General features: G+C 38.9%; 2 protein-coding genes across 2 annotated transcripts; one reads left to right on the plus strand and one right to left on the minus strand.

Annotated features, from left to right (window-relative positions):
- Positions 1 to 9,511: 9,511 nt before the first annotated feature.
- On the minus strand, positions 9,512 to 12,032 carry LOC103997439 (patellin-3). Its single transcript, XM_009418650.3, has 4 exons — positions 10,719 to 12,032; positions 10,333 to 10,457; positions 10,096 to 10,237; positions 9,512 to 10,009 (listed from the first exon to the last, which is right to left on the minus strand). The coding sequence occupies exons 1-4, from the start codon at positions 11,952 to 11,954 to the stop codon at positions 9,749 to 9,751; spliced, it is 1,764 nt and encodes a 587-aa protein (XP_009416925.2). The 5' UTR covers positions 11,955 to 12,032; the 3' UTR covers positions 9,512 to 9,748.
- A 1,933-nt stretch (positions 12,033 to 13,965) lies between these two features.
- Positions 13,966 to 19,110, plus strand: LOC103997438 (uncharacterized). Its single transcript, XM_009418649.3, has 11 exons — positions 13,966 to 14,221; positions 14,302 to 14,340; positions 15,252 to 15,343; positions 15,780 to 16,029; positions 16,251 to 16,370; positions 16,445 to 16,520; positions 16,988 to 17,196; positions 17,349 to 17,457; positions 17,689 to 17,781; positions 18,183 to 18,343; positions 18,492 to 19,110. Exons 1-11 carry the CDS (start codon positions 14,072 to 14,074, stop codon positions 19,041 to 19,043), a joined length of 1,851 nt encoding a protein of 616 aa, XP_009416924.2. The 5' UTR covers positions 13,966 to 14,071; the 3' UTR covers positions 19,044 to 19,110.

The raw sequence follows: 19,110 nt of genomic DNA on the forward strand, positions 1-19,110 counted from the left end.
AATAAAAACAATAAAGCGCACAGAGCGATTTATATAATTTCCTCTTTTTTTTTTTCCTTCTCTTCCACGGTTTCAGAGAAGGGATCCGAATCCGACACGTCTTCCGCCCGCCCACGGTCTTACCTGCTGTGACGCTGAGAGGCGCACCTCTGGGCCCCACGCGGCCCGCGCGAAAGGCCATCGTGTCCCTGTCGTGGTGGAGCGGCGAGAAAAAGGGTGTTTGTTTTACATGATTTTAAATCTATTTTTTTATGATAAGATAAAAACAAAAAAAAAGGACTTATCCCGTTATGTCTATATGAGATGGATTTGCGTGGCTAATTATGTGCCTAAAAGTTAGAAAGATCAAAATAAAAGATAAATTCGTATGTATTTACAAGTACAAAACAGAAATTCAGACATCGAGATATTTACGGATGGCATGGTTGGATGCTTTCGTCACAAGCGGTAAGATACAAAATTAAATTATTTTTATCGTACATTTTTAAATATAATAATGTTTATTATAGGTGTTTACAGTTAATTTTGAAGGGTTCAATACCATTAGGTTTATTTTATTTTTTTAGTCTGATAAGTTCTTACTGGTTCTAAAATGAGTGGAATGATCATTGCTGAGCAAAACATTAAAAAAATTATTTATATTTTAATATTGCATAGAATTATTATTTACACTTATGGCCCATTTGATGAGAAATTATGGAGAGAGAGAGAGAGCAATTATGGATGGTAATTTTTAAGGTAAATTACCCCCCAAAAATCATGAAAAATCATAAATAACAATATTATTTTTATTAATATTTTAAATAAGATTAAAATGAAAAGATGTATAGATGGATGGTTTGACGAAATGAAACGTATTAATGGCGTGACAGGTAGAGCGAAATGCACAAAAATAAAAATAAAAATCTAAACATATACCTTTAATTAAATATTTAACAGGGAGTTTAATGGTGGAAATTTACAGTTTATCTAAATATTTTCTACATTGGAACTTTGCATGTTTATCTTAATTATGATGTCATGCGTGAAGTCAGCAAGTTTATAATAACGATAAAATAGTTAAACTATAATTATCTGAGATCGATTATATGAATTTTTTTACAGAAAATATATATATATATATATATATTTATTTATTTATTTAATATAAAAAAAATTAAGATTCAAGATTTAGGTAGAAATGAGGTAAGAGGAAGGTGTGTGCGGTGAAGGACTAATTTAGCTGTTGTTTTCGGTTATCAGATACATGGAGTAAAGCCCAAGTACAGGTACCGTCAGATACAATAAAGCCCTCGGACCGGTCTCTAATGACTAAAATACCCCCATGCAGAGATGCCTTTCTAAGATATTTAGACCATGCGGAGGCGGGCCACCGTCTGATTAATCCGCGCGATTAAACCACTGGAACCGTCCGATTCGTTCGGGTCGGCAGGAGATCGTGCGGTCGCTGTGAACGTACACTATTACACCATTAAATAAAGGTGGGTTGACGGAGACTTTAAAATCCGTGAGCGTAGGTGATGATGATGTTAAAAATCCGTGATGATTCCTGAGATGGTAAAATCGTAAATACTGTTTGAACAATACACACAATTTTGCTGCTCATCGCGGGTTTAAAATTGTAGGTTTTGATTTCGAAATATTAGGAATTAGAATCGGAGCTAAAATCGAATATCTAAGGGATTAAATTATAATTTTATATTCTAATTAAATTATCTGAAAATATAAAAAATATAATTTTATTTCTAAAATTTTAAAAATATATGCATAATTATAATAAGTGTAATGATATTTAAAAAAATTATGATAAAATAAAATTATAATTTTTTTAATCAAACTATAGACTACAATAAATTTTATTTATATTTTTTATTATATTTAATTGATTTAAAATTTAAATCATGATTCTTATTTCTCAAAATAAGAAACAGAAATCAATCACTCGATTCTATATAAGAACCGATAACCATTTCAATTTAAATCAAACTATAATCATGACCATAATATGCAATTTCAAATAGGTACGTACCGATCCGATAATATATCAGTACGCGAATCGTCCGCTACCAAACGGAATGTACTACAGTGCTATGGTACTATAGTAAAAGAAATAAAATATTTAAAATCATTCTGTACGTCCTGATGTACCGAGCGGTACACGGTATCGTACTATACTGAGCCAACCTCAAAACATCGATACAGTACAGCATTACATACCTTAATTATGATCACTCTGGATTTTATGATCGTGACATAAGTATATTTTATTTACTTTTATTCATATCCGTATAAACTCGAAAAATTCTCTTATCGATCACTTCGACTACTTTTAACGGCTAATAAAGTTGTTATCGATAAATTAAAGATTAACAATAATAATCATGAATGTGTTAGTTAGTTTAATTGATCAAAAAATGTTGGATAATTACTGTAAGATTATCGATCAAACCTCATATTCATCATTTTATCATTTATAAAAAATATTACATATAATCATAAGATTATTGTGCATTGATATCATTATAAATGTTGTTTGGTGACTTATTTTTTAGCTGCTTCTTTTATCAAGAAAATTAAACTTTGTTTTTACGATATCTTTTTTTTTATTGTGGAGGCTATTAATATCCCATAGTCTCAATTACCAAGGGAGCCTTTGGTCAATATGAAAGGGGTATTTGTATAAATAATTTATGCTTTCAAATATTTTTCTTTCTTGTCATGATGAGTAAGTCTTTGTGTTGTATTAAATCCACTTATAAATAGTTTAATATTCAAAAATTTCATTCGATAAATTTTAAATATTATGACTAGTTTAATTGATAGGGTCTAATCATATTATCATAATGTCTTAGGATTTCAATCCTACCTTCTATCACTTCTCTTTATGAAAAAAAAGATAATTTTAAGTAAAATTATGTAAATAAGATGCCAATGACTTATCTCTATGTTTCATCCTTCCAAGTTTAGGAAGAGTATATTGGTCTCTCCAAATTTTGTAGCATATCTCTCCTTATATATTTAGATATATATATATATATATATATATATATTTCAATATATATTAACTACTACTTACTACTATTGCCAATCAAATTGAAAAGACATTAAAATTTTAATTACCATTAATATCAATCATATTTTCATTAATAACTTTACTCCTAATTTTCTAATCAATATTTTAGATTAATAAATGCAATAAATTCTAATTTATGAATTAGTATCAACAAAAATTATTATTCTAATATTTTGATGTTCGTTGGGGAGAGAAGACCTTAAGACTCGGAGAGAATTTGTGTGTATCTTCGTTGTCAAATTATCATAAATTAACCAAATGAAACATAAATTTAGAAGATAATTACCAAAACAATTACCTTTTGTGGAAGATATGCCTAATATCATATTTTCTTTTTATTTCTGTTGATTTTATATGGAGTTCATTTTCTTATTTAGGGATAGAAAACTCTTTTCGACGCGTTTAGGGATTAGGAATTTCTAAGTTTTTTAATAGATCAAATTAAATTAGGGTATTCACCAATAATTTTATACCTTATAATTAGTTATTAGTTTTGCTTGGAAAGGTTGAAATTTGTGTGTATCATTGCAGTAGGTGTTTATTTTATTTTATGCATAATTATGTATTTTTTTTATTAATAAATATATTTAAAAATAGAAATAAATAAATAAATATGTGGATTCAATTGGGAAGAATTCGAGTGCGAGGATAATTCGGCTCGGGTTGGGTCGGTCCAATTTGAGTGCGAGAGTCCAATTAATGTGCGATATCGCTATATCTATACAAACCGAAGACAGAATAGGAAAGACGGGAGGGAAAGCACGGGAAGCGGCGAAGGATGGAGGGCAAAGGAGAGGAGCGGAGTAAGAGAAGAGAGCCCGTCAACAGGCGGCACGGCTCCACCGCCTTCTTCATGGCGGTGGATTACCTCTTCCTCCTCGTCTTCTTCTGCTTCCTCTGCTACTTCCTCCACAAGATCTGGCCCGGATCGAAGCCCTAACCGACTCCGAACGATCCGCGTTTTGTTGACCCCGAGAGCCGGTCTCTTCTATTCATTCTAACCTCGGTAATCTTCGGTTCTCGCTCTTTTTCTTCTCGTTGTGATCTTGAATGGTTTCTTTCTGTCGACGAGATAGTGTCCCGAATGTTGTTGTTTCAAGTTGCAATGTGTAGCATGACGACTATCAGAGAAGCTGTTCGAAAAATTATTTTCCGTTCTCTTCGCCCTTGTTGAAGCTATTGTTCTTTTTGAGATCTGAGAGCGAGTTTTTACAGATCAGAAGAGTACATTGTAAGATTTTTCTTGCTAAAGATTGCTTGGATGCATTGTTTCGTATTGCTGTAAATTTCTTCGTGCTGCGACTGTTTGGTCAACAAATTTTGATGTTGATTCTTCATCCATCTTTGGAACGATCTGAGAATGACAGGGTGAAGTTGATTGAGGATCCGTGTGAGTCTGTATTGGTCATCTTAATGTTATGGATCATAAACCTAATTTTGGCCCCCAGTCAAATTTTATTAAATTAAGACAGAAATTAAGTGATTTTTTGATCTAGTGCGAGAAAAATATAAACATCAACGATAGCATTAAATCCAGTTATTCGAGATGTGGCCGCTGGGCGAATTAAGAATCTAGGGCTCTATACCTACATAAGATTTGAATCTATGATGTTCTGATCTGGTTGATCTTTTTTCATTTATTATTGTAGGATCTACTCTCAAGGATCCTTGACACCATAGTAACATTCCTCCTTTGCAACTCCGAGTCATGGAAATGACCTGACTAGGCACATCCATTATAGACTTTGCAGTGATGGAAGCCTCATACAATGGATTGCCCAATTTGGCTTGAGTTAAAATGGTGTTAGGGATACTTTGTTGAGATATCTTCTTGTAGGGATTACTGCATTGTTGATCCTCATCGGACTAATTGGTGGGAAGCTTGTGGACCGGACTGCTTATGCCCACTAAGGATATAATAGGGTATAGAGACAAATTGTTGTGATTTGTATTTGGGCATTAATTTCTTACTTCACATGGAAAAGAAAAGAATAGATCTTAGGATACTAAGGGTTTAAAATTCGTGTCATATCAATGACTATATTAAGTTTGACTATAAGAAACGAAGAATAAGGCTATGTTTGAGGAAATATTGTAGCTGAGGATTTTTCAATTGTGCTAAATGAAATCGTGGACTAAATTATTCTTTTATCTGTGATTGGTTTATTTTTTTTATGCAATCTGTGGTTGGTATAGAGATAAATTGTTGTGATTTGCATTTGGGCACTAATTTTTTACTTCACGTGGAAAAGAAAAGAATAAATCTTAGGATACTAAGGCTTGAAAATTCATGTCATATCAATGACTATATTAAGTTTGACTATAAGTAACAAAGAATAAGGCTATGTTTCAGGAAATATTGTAGCCAAGGATTTTTCAATTGCGCTAAATGAAATCATGGACTAAATTATTCTTTTATCTGTGATTAGTTTATTTTCTTGATGCAATCTGTGGTTGGTATAGAGATAAATTGTTGTGATCTGCATTTGAGCACTAATTCCTTACTTCACATGGAAAAGAAAAGAATAAATATTAGGATACGAAGGCTTGAAAATTGATTGGCATATCAATAACTATATTAAGTTTGACTATAGGTAAAAAAGAACAAGGCTATGTTCAAGGAATTTGTTGCTGAGGATTTTTCAATTGTATTAAACGAAATTATGGACTAAATTATTCTGCAATCTGTGGTTGGTTTATTTTCTTGATGAATTATGAATACTTAACCTTTAGATGATTCGTTATATGATCCAACAGGGAAATAAGAGAAAGATAATGGCTGCCTGTCTTTTTCTGTCATGATTAGCAATTGTGTTCTGTTATAAAATAAGTTATGTATGGTGAAAAATTGAGCTTTAACCAAAGTGAAAAGCTGGAGCTCATATTTGTGGACAGATTAGTTCTTGGCAAATGAAACACTAGTAAGTGAGAAACGCAGCTTGTCAGATTTGTTGTTTTAAAAGAAGAATTCCAAAACTAGGGGCAGGACATCAGAACCGATAGTTATCAGTGTCATCAGCAACATTGTTGAGTCTGCAAACACCCATCACCATTCTTACCTTTAAGACACGAGTGGTTGAGAAGGTTTCCGATGAGGATGATATTGCTTTGGTTTTTTATGTTCAATTTTTGTAAGACCTTTTTATTGGATTTTTTTTTTTCTATTCATGGTAGCTTTTGTTGGCACCATTTGCAAAATTCTCAAATATCAATGTGAGATTTTGATAAATGTAGTCACAATAGTACTATAAGAAAAACAGAGATTGTTATCAAGATACATAAAGAACTATCTGTTGTGCATATAATTTGGAGTCTTGTATATAATTTGCTCCTCAAAGTGTGTTTTGTTGGTTACAAACCATCTGTTGTGCCAGATATTACTAAATATACATAGATCTTTCTTAATCAGCTTGAAAATGAACGAGCAGGTATCATATGAAAGGCCCATTCCTAGACAAGGGAGATGAGAGATACAAGCTCTGGTACTCCTTAATCCTGGTTATAACTATATGCAGTAAGTTTTAAGGGTTGGTCCAAGCTAGAGGTACTGGATCTCTTTTTTGGGTCTATCCGGTTCATTTAATCAGCTGTTTAGCACAAACAATCTATTGGTTGTTTGTGCTAAACCTAATGCTAAATGACATGGCATCCGGTCCCTTTCATTTGGTTTTGCTTTCCATCATGACAATTATGGGACCCATGATGGGTCTTAGAGGGTGAATGATTTATATGGCCCAATGAGCATGTATTAGATCAAACCTCGGCCTCGGTTCATTGGGTTAATGTCATACTCAAACTTGGTATATAAACAAAACTTTTAACGAGCTGATGCTCATGAACAGGCGGTATGACTCATTTAAAACCGTAGGATTTCCCAAACCCTACTATTTTTCGTTCCAATGATCAAAACTTGTACAGCCCTTGGAATAGCCATACGCCTCAGACTTGGAAGCATAGAACATAGAGAAGAAGAAAGAAAAAAGAACCCAAGCTGCTGCTTTTTAAACGACTCGCTACTCGAGCAAAAAAGATAAAAGGTAACCCAGTCCAAAACCAGATATCACGCTTGATCCATCTTTCTCATCATAGACCTTTTGGAAAAACACTTGATCCATCATTGTCATCATAGACCCTTTTTTAAAGATAAGGGGGGCAGAATCACCTCCATTGGATTTGAGCTCGGAACCGAGGCCGAGGCCTCAGTGTGCATCACCATTTAAGCCTCTTAGAATGTATTGAGAATTAACTGACCTCTGTCGGCCTCGCTCCTCGAGTACGAGATTTCTAAAAGGGACCAAGTTGATTTTGTTAGCAAAATTTGTGCCGGTTAAGGAGTCGGTAGGTATAAATATGTGAGAGATCCCCACCGAATGGAGAGGTCTGGAAGCTGCCTCTGAGCAGTACCAACAAGCTCATCATCGACGTGACCATGGTTTCCTTTGGAACCTGAAAAGAGTACAGCAGCCCTTTGAACAAAAGCAAAAAGAAAAAAAAAGAATCTCCTTTGCAGAGGTACAAACATTTTGCTCAACACAACTTTCTTCTCTCCTTTTCAGCTACTTTTCTTCCCCCTCCTTTTTTTTTTTTTTTTTTTTTCCATTTTCCGTTGAAAATTTGAATGAATAGACCGTTGCAAGTTATCCATGTATTTTTTTTTTTTCAGTATTCGAAATCTCTCTTTCTCAAGCTGATTATGAAGTCTCTTACCTATAGCTTTCGATTTTGTTCTACTCGTTTTATGTCTCATCCTTTTTTGTTGGATTTTGATATCGTCAGCTCTCCATCAATCTAGTAGCCACTGATCAAGAGGGGATGAGAGGATGTTAATGACTGTGATGATAGAGAGAAAGAGATCATAGAAAGAAAGAAGTGGAAGTGAAAGTGTCAAGCAACAAAAAGGGGCGATGACGAAGAGGAAGTAGTGTAAGGAAGAGCGAGGAGAGGCAAGGGTAGAGAAAGGGGAGAGGTGAGGGTGGCAAGGTAGAGATGGTGTGCGGAGGAATAAAGACAATCATGATAGGGTGAATGCAATGACCGATGGGACGAAGGCTAGAGGCACTTTCGTCTTTTATAAAGTAAAGGATGTTATAGAAAAATAAATCAAAAAAAGAATGTTTTAGGAAAAAAGATATTTATTTGAAAATTTTGCCCTAGTTTTATCCCTGCAATTTTAATGTGTGGCTTTGTCCCTATAAGAAGATAGATTATTTTTATAGCTTTAAATTTTGGTAAATACGGAGAATTACTGATGGCATAAGATGAATGTGATGCATAGTAAATTTGAGGTAAAAAAATTGAATGGTTTGACCGGTCCAGCCAATGGCAATAATGTCACCAACCCCTGGAACAAGACGAGGACATGCCTTGTTGTCCTGGCCATCAAATTTAAGAGCAGCAGAACAACCCACATTCCCCCCATCAGTTGAATGAGGCTGTGAGCCTGTTTGCTAAGTCTCCAACTCCTACTCAGCAGCAGTCTACTTGAACACCGCAAGATCTAACTTTGGATCCCCTCACAACACCAAATCTTTCAAGGATTCACCCGACACAGTGGGATGACTGCAGCAGTTGGACCTGAAGAGATAAGCCCGGTTCACGCACCAGACGTTTGACAGTGGAGAAGAGCTGCACATGGGAAGCACAGAGAAGCTCAAATCATTGTTCTCTTCTCAGTGATAACACTTCACTGTAATGAGAAAACCCCCCCTAACAACATGAGTTCTCTGTTTGCATCTCTGAGTTCATGACCAAGTCAGCTGAAGAAGCCAGGAGAGCAGTCTTTGGTATAGAGAAGCTGCCCTAAAGTGAGGTAGAGTGATCCACGATCTGGCCGCCAGTTGGGTGACGAAGAACTTTACAGCTGCTAAAGATGAAATGGAATGCCTTTATGGAATGCATTGCTGTGGCAAAAGCTGTTGGTTTGAGTGCTGCGACTCTCAATCTGCAGTCTTGGCACATTGAACCAGTGAACTCATCTTTTGAGGCAAATGTGCTCACGGCTTGGAGAAGAACCATCTCTGCAGTCTTAGCACATTGCTCATCTGAGAGGAATCCACAGATCATTACTTGAAGCAATAAGCTGAATCGAGTCTTATCATATGAACTGAAGAATTCCCTATCCTCAAGTATTCACCAGAACAGAGGCTGAACTCCAATTTGAGATCCTTGCCAGGTTCCTTCTCATAGCTTCTTTGATGGCTTCCAATGCAATGAACCGTACTGGGGAGACTCATGCACAAGGCTTTTTAGCTTTGCTGAATCATACATGCCAACCAAATCTCATAAGCTGCAATGGGCAAACATGGAGCTAATGATGGAAGTCGAATTCCTAGTGGCTGACACATGATTGAAGAAGACAAGAACAGATGAACACTAAACTTCCAAATGACAGCAAGGAAGTAGGATTTGTTGCTAAGCTTCAGGAAACAAATAAATGCATAGGAAAACTCGAACTGATGCTGAACTTTCATGACAAACAAATATGACAGACAAACTGTGTACAGATAATTTACAGAAAACAAATTCGATTCCAACAGAACAACACAGGTCTACTAAGATGAAATACAAAACTGTAAGCAGCTGGGAATTGAACTCTCCATGAAATCAACAACAAATGGCACTTCAAAAGATTCAGTTTATGATCATTCATCTTCTGTTCCTCTAGCATCGAAGTTCTCAGATGGAATCAGTAGAGCTCTTGGTCTTATATCTATAGAGGAGCTTCTTCTTTTTAGAGCTGGTGTTGTCCACCGTGACAACCACCTTGCCGGCGTCCCCAATCTTGAAACTGTCCTTCACCACCGGGTCATTGGTCGCGACCAGCTTCCTCGCCTTCCGCACGATCACTGTGTATCCATCTTCTGCGGTGGGCACAAACTCAGCACCATAGCTGACATCCCAGCCTAGAACACGGAGCTCCCAGACGAGAAGGCATGGCTGTAAATAGCATTTCGATCAAGAGTCATGGCCAATGGGTAAGCAGTTTGGAAGTGGAAGAAAACGAAGAAGAAGAAGATCCCTACCTCAGTAACTAGAATTTCTATAGCTTGCTTCATTGATGGCTTAATGGTGATCTCCGTTGCAGCATCGGAAGTGCTGAAATCTGGGTCGTTCTCCTTGCTAAGGCCTCCAAACTGAACTGGGACTTGCTCAGGAGCAATGTATCTGGAAGATCCAAAAGCACAAGAGAATAAAAATCTTGAAGCAGCAGTAAGATTCAGCTTAAAACATTGGAGAAACTCGGGGAGAAGATTACTAACTTGAAAAGGGTCTCAGCTGATTTTGATGGCCCTGCGAAAACAAACTTGCTCTTGGTCCTCTGTGTGAAGAAGGGGCTAATCATCCGGTTGAAAGCCAGGTACCACCATGGGACATTGATAAATACCTATCAAAGGCAACTCGCTTTGTGAGTCTTCCAAGGACAGATTCAATAGACATGGCCATTAAGCATTGTCCAACTCAGATCTTGAGAGTAATGTGTTAAAGCTTCATGTTTTTGGACAGATGCAGAAAGAAAGAAAGAAAGAAACTCATCTTTCACAAGTGATCCCAACGCATTCATCAAAAGATTGGATTTTGATAAGAATCCTTCTACTTGGTGTTGGAGCAAAAAGAATGGCATGAAGTTGGAGTCAGTCAAACTTACCTGCTTGGCCGCAAACTCAGGATAATTGTCTTGAAGCAGGTCGAGAGCCTGGCGGAGCTCCTTCTTCGCCAACCCGATTGAGTTCTTGAGATCCGTGACTTGAACCATGGTTGATACCCCTTCCGGATTGAAGTCCAGCATGTTCCTTATCCCCTTCTCCAGGTACTGAATCCTCCATCGCAAGAATTGCTTCCGCTTCTCTTCGTCGGCGAAGGCCGCAGCGTAAAGCTCCTTGTTTTGGAACTCCCCGTAGACGTTGTAGCACACGGGGTGGCCCTCCTTGTCGATGCCGTGCATGAACACCACCTTCTCCATCTCCGGGATGCCAAGGTCCTCGTTGAGGAGCTCCTCGATGCCGAACTCCTTCCTCCAGAGCACGGCGTTCTTGAGCATGGTCATGGCTTCCTTCACCTTGAAGTCCCGGGCGCGGAGGAACTTGAGGAGAACGGTGTCGCTCCTCTCGTCGCCGAGGAGCGGGACGCCCCATATGAAGATCTCCTCTGCCGGCGGCAGAGACGGCGCGGCGCCTGCAGGAGCAGCTGGCTTCTCGTTTTCCTTCTCCTTCGGGGATTCTGCCGCCGGCGCATCGTCTACTGCAGGTGGTGGAGCGGCGACGGGCACGACGGTTTCCTCTATGGCCTCGACGGTCTTGGCTCCGTCGTCATCTCCTACGACGGCGTTCTCCTCCGTCGTCGGAAGCGTCGGAGCTGGCACCTCGGCCTCTTCCTCCTTGATCGATGGGGCCGGCTCTTCCACCACAGCCTTCGGAGATTCCACCACGGCTGTAGTAGCGGTTTCTTCTTCAGCCTTAACCTCCTCCGCTTTGGAGGTAAGCTCCTCCGTCGGCACGACGGCGGCATCGGCTGTGGCGGGAGCCGGCGGAGCCGGAGCGGGAGGAGGAGGGGAGAACTCCTTATTGGAGAGGGCAGCCCGGACGAGCTGCTTGAGCTCGTCGAGGGCCTTTTTCTCGGGGTCCTCCCGGTCCGCCGCAACAACGCTGCTCTCCTTCGCCTCCACCTCCTGCACGGCGGCCTTCTTCTCCCCCGCCTCCTCCTCCGCCTCGGCAGCCAGCGCCGCTTCCAAAGCTGGTTTCTTGCCCGGTGTGTCCGCCTCAATGGCAGCCTCTGGCGACGTCTCTTTGTCGACAACCTCCTTCTCCGCCGACAGCACCTCAGCGACGACAACCTCTTTAGCGGGTGCCGCCTCTGGCTCGTCGGGTCTGGTCTCCATGGCCATCGCTGCGTGAGAGAGAGAGAGAGAGGGAGAGAGAGAGCGATAGTAGAAGTAGCAGTGCAGCTGGCTGTGTGACGAGTTAGCGTCTCTGAGGAGTCACGTATATAGACACACGCGCAAGGCAAGAAGAGGGGAAGAAGACCGCAGTGTCAGAGTCCGTTGATGACTACTTGTGGTGGGACCCAAACCAGAGGTGGAAGACAATTAATTATCTAAGAGGGAGATTAATAGATTTCCAAGTTCAAAAAAAATTACCGCCGTTGCCATATGACGTGCTTCTTACGTCGGTGCGTGTAATAAAAGTCGTTGCACGTGCGACCGGTCAACCACTCGCTCTTCTCATTTCGACCTGTTTTTTCTTTTTGCACGATTTACCAAAAAAGAAGTCTCATATTTTAGATTTTTTTCTATTTTTAATAATTCCCCAAAAGAGTTATTTCCTTCTTCTTGTCATCGTTGAGAGACAGGGAAAAAAGAAGTTAGACAAAGCAAAGACAGCAGTGAGATTATGGATTCCTTGGAACAAAATCCTGAGTTAGTCAGGCATTTAGACAATCCTCAAATCATGCCTTCTATCATGCTACAAGAAATAATACATGAACTCATGAAGCATGTATGCTTGTGAGCAATGATTGAAAGGTAGGGTCTGTAAGCAGTAGGTGCAAGAAAAGATGTTGATGACAAGATTAAACAGCCTGCTCCAGCAGCATACTAAGCTGGAATCATGGAACTCCAACACAATAAAGTCCTGTAGTCCTACAGAATCCAGTTGTCACTGGTTCCATTAAACACCAGTTGTTTAGGAATGCCTCAAGAACATGATTGGTGACCTACATATAGGGAATCATGTTGAGGAGTAGCTTAATGTAGGAGACCTAATGGCAGCATGATTAGTCCAACCTTTGTGGGGACTAGCCAGCTCTGTTCTCCTCTTCATTGCCCTTCTCTAGTATCTCCTCAATCCATCAATCTTGTAGACAAGTAGCCATTAGACTCTGCAGAACATGGCTGCAGCAGAGAAGGTTTGAACCTGCAGATGATAGATTGGTCCATCTTTCAGTGATCAAGATATCCTACACAATTGATGAGGCCTGCTGTTGCAGAAAACTGCAAGAGTACATATTGTAGCACAATTGATGGAAAGATGAGAGAAGATTCAAGTAATCTGCATAAGACTTGCATGGCCAACCAAATCGATAGGTACTTGGAATATATAAGAAGTGCAAGTATCAGAGCCTCAATACTTTACATCCAATAAAATGAAAGTTAGAGAAAGTCTTAGCTTATGTTAAGACTACCAAATACAGATAGATGCCTTGGAAAAGTTACCACTGCATGGATAAAATTTCTTGTCAAGACTTTTATGATCTTAGGAGAGTAGAAAGGGGAATGGCGTGTTGTATTTTTGAATCTAAGAGACATGAGACAAAAACATTTACATATTATTAATGGTCCTATCTTCTAAGCCAAATAAAAACAAAAATGCATACATTGGATGCTTCAAATTCTTAATGACTTTGTTTTATGTAAGAAGTTCCGAGATCCAAAGCATTAAAATATGTAGTCCTTTGCCAAGTCTATTAGCATACTATAATGTGCCATATGTGATTGTTAAACAAATTCAATTAAAATGAGTTATAATTTTTCTATACATCCTGTTGTCATCTTGTGATCTCCAATTTAACCTAGTAAATGACGTACTCAATGAAGCAAAGAACATGTGAATTAACTCATCAAGCATCCCAAATCTTCTAGTAGCCATAGGGGAACCATTCATGTCCATAGAGGAGTGCAAGAGAAAGATTGAAGCATGGAGGACTCCACAATTAGCTTTCTTGGAATTGTTGTAGGGAAGGATCGAGAGGCCCAAATGAGGCCCGGCCCATATATCGTTACAGTTGCGTTGGGCACGAGAATCGCACGTGAGCCCAGGCCCAGCTCCACAGTTCTTGGCCCGACCTTTGAGCACGCGAATTGCACGGGGCGTCTCCCCCGATCCCTAATTCGTGCCTGCCTTGCTTTTAAACTGTTCCCAGCATTCCTGCGCTCGGTCCGTTCGACCTCCACCCGCCGCCGGAGCCGCCTCTGCTCGTCGGCCGCAACCGTGGAGAGCCATCCCGATGGAGGATATAGAGGACTTGGTGGGCGCCGGAGCTCCGCCCGGGCTCCGCCTTCCTGTAACCGCCGTCGGCATCAAACCTAAGAGGAAGCCGAAAGCTCGCCTCGTGCGTGACCCCGTCGACCCCGGCCCGCAGGTTCCGGGCACACAGGTTCTCGACCCACCTCTGTCTCCGTCCCTTTCTCTCTCATCATCTCTTTTTGCTCATGTGTTCTCTTTTATTTGATATAGACGATATATGTGAAGACGTTCGGGTGTTCGCACAATCAGGCAAGCTTTTCGTGTACCTCGATTTGGTTTTTGATTCTTTCTCATTAGTGTGTGTGCAAGGAGATCCAAATGGCGTAGAATTTGGGCGCTAGATGTTCAAATTTCCTATTTGTATGCAACTTGAGTGTTTGTTTGATCTCATCATTTATCAGTAAGGGAATACCTATAAGAAAAAAATGCATGTCTTCAGTTCATATTGTTACGAGAGCTTCACTTAGTTTGCCATTCGCCTATCACATTCATCTTGTATCATTGGACTCCTTTGGAAACTATTTTGGGCGTTAGTTGGAAGCTCCATGTATGCCTATTCATGTCTAGCACCTTATTTGCTAATGAAAGATATGGACTCGTGAATAACACATTGAGACATGACCAAGTTTCTGTCTGATATTGCATCAGTTCGAGTTGACAATGGATGAAACACTCATAGTTGTTATGTAGAGTCCTTTCTTTGCACGAATGTGTCAACGTGAAAATTACAAACAAACTACTATGCAAGATGTCCGAAAAAGTCAAATGAGAAGCTCACGAGCCAGTTGCTGATTCACTTTGGAAAATGATGCGGAATGATCATGAAAACTGTAATCCTAAGTGAAAAATTTATCCTTGCTAAACCGTTATAGGTAAACCTTACATTTGGTGATAATTGCAGTATCGAAGTGTCACCCTTGTTTCTGAACCATTAGCTTCTATTTCCCAGATGTGGTCTTTACTTATAATTTAATGGACCCTGACCCTTTAGAACACTATCCTTTACATCTTTTTTTGATTTGAAAACTAGGTAAAGCACTTCTCTTCACTATTAACAAGATGTAGTTTTGAAATCACCACAACCAATTGCAGATAACTAGTGTGAGTTTGATGTTATATTTGAATTGCTTATCTTGTCTGCTTCTGTGTTTGCTTAACAGAGCGACAGTGAATATATGGCTGGTCAGCTATCAGCCTTTGGCTATGCAGTGACCGAGGACCCCCAGGAGGCAGACTTATGGCTGATTAATACGTACTTCTCTTCCTCGGTTTTCTTTTATCATTAATTTTCAAATTTTCCTTTCTAACTTAGTAACTGCTTCTTCTTGTGAATGTTAAATAAACTTTAGCTTCATGATAGGCCTGTTAATGTGCATATACATGATATATTTATATTGGTCATTCAAGGTTTTACTTTCTTTTGCATCTTAAACAAATAATGGATGTACTGCAGAAGTCTGAAAAAAGGAAAGGCAGATTTTGTGCTGTATTACCTTCGTAGATGGATATATTTGTCTGAGATTGGCACTTTGCCCCCGTGATGTATGTAACTAACGCATGTTTTATTCACAGCATGAACTAAAATATAGATAGATCTTTTGTTTTCTTTTATATGTGGTTATATTTTAGGGCACAGTTTCATGTACCATTAAGACTTTGTCAAGTTCTTTATTTGCCACTTGGTGCAGATGTACTGTGAAGTCTCCTAGTCAGTCTGCCATGACGACTCTCATATCAAAGTGTAAAACTGCAAAAAAACCTCTGGTGGTGGCAGGATGTGTTCCTCAAGGAAGTCGAGACCTGAAGGAGCTTGAAGGCATTAGCATAATCGGAGTACAACAAATAGATCGTGTTGTTGAGGTTGTAGAGGAGACGCTGAAAGGCCATGAGGTGCGGCTTTTAAGCCGGAAAACATTGCCATCACTAGACCTTCCTAAGGTATTTCTTGCAGGTTTGAATTATGCTAACATAAGAGCTATTTTCGGGAAGCAAACTTTGCTTACCCATACTTTGTTGGATTTTATTTTGTGCCTGCTGATGTAACAAGTCATTGTGGTTTCGACTCATTGTCCTATTAATGCGGAGTTGGTGTTCACTTGATCAAATTTCGATTTAGATGGTATTGTGTCTTAAGTTATAACTTTTCCGTGTTCCTGCAGGTGAGGAAGAACAAGTTTATTGAAATTCTTCCAATAAATGTTGGATGTTTAGGTGCTTGTACTTATTGCAAGACAAAGCATGCTCGTGGTCATCTTGGAAGCTACATGGTTGAAAGCCTTGTGAGTTTGCTGAACTGACATGCATCTACAAAATTATTCTCTCAAGATGCCTCTTAAAATCATAATATTTGCAGGTAGAACGTGTAAGAACAGTTATCTCTGAGGGAGTCAAGGAGATCTGGTTGAGCAGTGAAGACACTGGTGCATATGGTAAATTCATGAGATTTGTTTTTGGTAAACAATTTTAGTTAAATATGTGGCTGTTGGTCTTGATTTTTGAACTGAAATTGACTTATATTATAAGTTTACTTTGTGGAAAATGTCAAATATATTAATTACTATATTTCACTAGATTATTGTGAACAAGAAGCATTTCTCTTCTTCTACTTGATCAAATTCAACATTGCACTTCTGTGACAAAGCATAACAATTAGCTGTTACTTTAACTTGGAAAAAAGTCGACAAATATTCTTTTCCTCTGTAAAGGTCTAATTACAAATGACAAATGTTTTTCTTGGTGCATGGTTTGCCTCTAACTGTTAGAAGCAAGTTTTCATGTTTGTTTTGGGTTATTATTCGAACAACATAAAGTGTGGTGAATTATAGAACTTTATTCTTCACATGCTTTTTGCTGATCAGATTGCCTTAGCTATAGCTGAAACTTGCAAAAATTGCAGGTCGGGATATTGGAACAAATCTTCCACTTCTTCTGAACGCTATTATCGCAGAACTTCCTCCTGATAGAAGTACCATGCTTCGCATTGGCATGACTAATCCACCTTATATACTTGAGCATTTGAAAGACATTGCTAAAGTTTTGTGTCACCCATGTGTATATTCGTTTTTACATGTACCTGTTCAATCTGGGAGTGATTCTGTCCTAACAGTAAGTTGGAAAACCATATTTTGTCTTCAAGTCTCCATAAGTAGCAATTTCTCTTTCCTTTTTTCTGTATTTGAGATGTTAATGAGATATACTAAGGTGCCCAAGTCATGACGGTCGTAAAAACCTGATGGGATGTCTTCTGATAATGTCAGGCAATGAATCGTGAATACAATGTCAATGAGTTCAGAAAAGTGGTTGACACTCTTAAGGAACTTGTTCCTGGGATGCAAATTGCTACCGACATAATATGTGGATTCCCAGGTAATAGTTTATTTTGTTTTAGTAGGGTCAGCGATGGACTTTAGATTTTTCTTTATACATAGTTTTATTGCATGTCTGCTTTTCAGCTGATATTCTGATTAAATAGTTGAATAGTTGGGAGGGGCCTTAAGATCGTTCGATATACACGTTTGGAATACCTGCTCTTAGTACTTTTTTTACTGTATTTTTTTTATCTCCACAATACTTCTAAATATTTCCTGCATGTTTTAGGTGAAACTGATGAAGATTTTGCACAAACTGTCAGTCTTATAAAAGAGTACCAGTTTGCTCAAGTTCATATATCACAGTTTTATCCCCGACCAGGTGCGTGTAGACGTGTTAGTAACACTTAACAGTTCATTCATTATTTAGTGGTATATCTTGCTAGTTTATCAGTCAAAGATTTTGTTAAATTAGGTGTATAAAATGCCCATAAAAAATATGACATTTTACAAATCACAGTCCTGTGCTTAAAATATTTGTTTAGCATTCTTACTAGCAGATGATTATTATTTAAACTGGGTACCTTGTCTGGTATGTCACTGTACCTGGACCAGTTTCTTTGAGACAAAATATATTATAATTCTACTGAAACTAAGATATCCAAATTTATGCTGGATGCTCGTTATGTACGTTTGAGGAGGGAGATTCAGGGATGCTGGTACAAGTATATGTTTCAATTGTTGCCACAAGCATTCAGGCTGCTAACTTTGGTGGTCATTCAGGAACACCTGCTGCAAGAATGAAGAAAGTCCCCAGCACAGTGGTGAAGAATCGCAGTCGTGAACTAACCACTGTTTTTGAGTCATTTTCACCATACCAGGGAATGGAAGGTCAAATTGTGAGGATATGGATTACCGAAATTGCTACTGATGGAATTCATTTGGTAAGTCAGCCATCTTATCCCGTTTGGATAATCATCAAGAATATGCATAATTTACTTTTTTGCATCCGAGGCATTAGTCAATGTCTTTTAACCAAATAAGGATACTGTATCACTGTCTCACTCAAATCAGTTTCCATTCTTATCACAGGTAGGCCATACCAAGGGATACATCCAAGTGCTTGTGGTTGCTCCCGAGAGTATGTTGGGGACCTCAGTCAATTCAAAGATCACATCTGTTGGAAGGTGGTCTGCTTTTGGTGAAGTAATTGACACCCCAGCTATGGTAAATAAAGGCACACACCCAGAGAACCCTAAAGCGGGATCTTCTCTTCACTCCAATTCATGCAACAGTTGTGAGTGCTCAAGGGATCCTGAACCCTGCCAGTGTCGTCTCCCAGAATCATGTGTTCAGCAAACCTGTACCGCCAGCCATGTAGATCCTATCGACATTGTTATGGATCGAAATCACAGGGGGAGAAATTTTATTGGCTCAATTCAGTCTCTGCTGGTGCGGAAAAGATCATGCGGACCAGAGAAGAAAAGCGAGTGTAACACATTTAAGTCATCAAACGACCATCAAACAGAAGGAACCAGAAGAAAATTAGTTGCCGTGGATTATATGTTGCTGAGTGGAATGGCACTTAGCTTTCTCACTAGTGTAGTTTTGCTAATTTTGATTTCCTCAAAGATGATGTCCTGACAAAGAGATTAAGGTGTCAATTTTGTATGGCTGTATGCTTTGCTAATGCTACGTCCATCTTCCTCGA

Source organism: Musa acuminata, chromosome BXJ1-9, assembly GCF_036884655.1.
Source record: "Musa acuminata AAA Group cultivar baxijiao chromosome BXJ1-9, Cavendish_Baxijiao_AAA, whole genome shotgun sequence".
Taxonomy (NCBI): domain Eukaryota; kingdom Viridiplantae; phylum Streptophyta; class Magnoliopsida; order Zingiberales; family Musaceae; genus Musa; species Musa acuminata.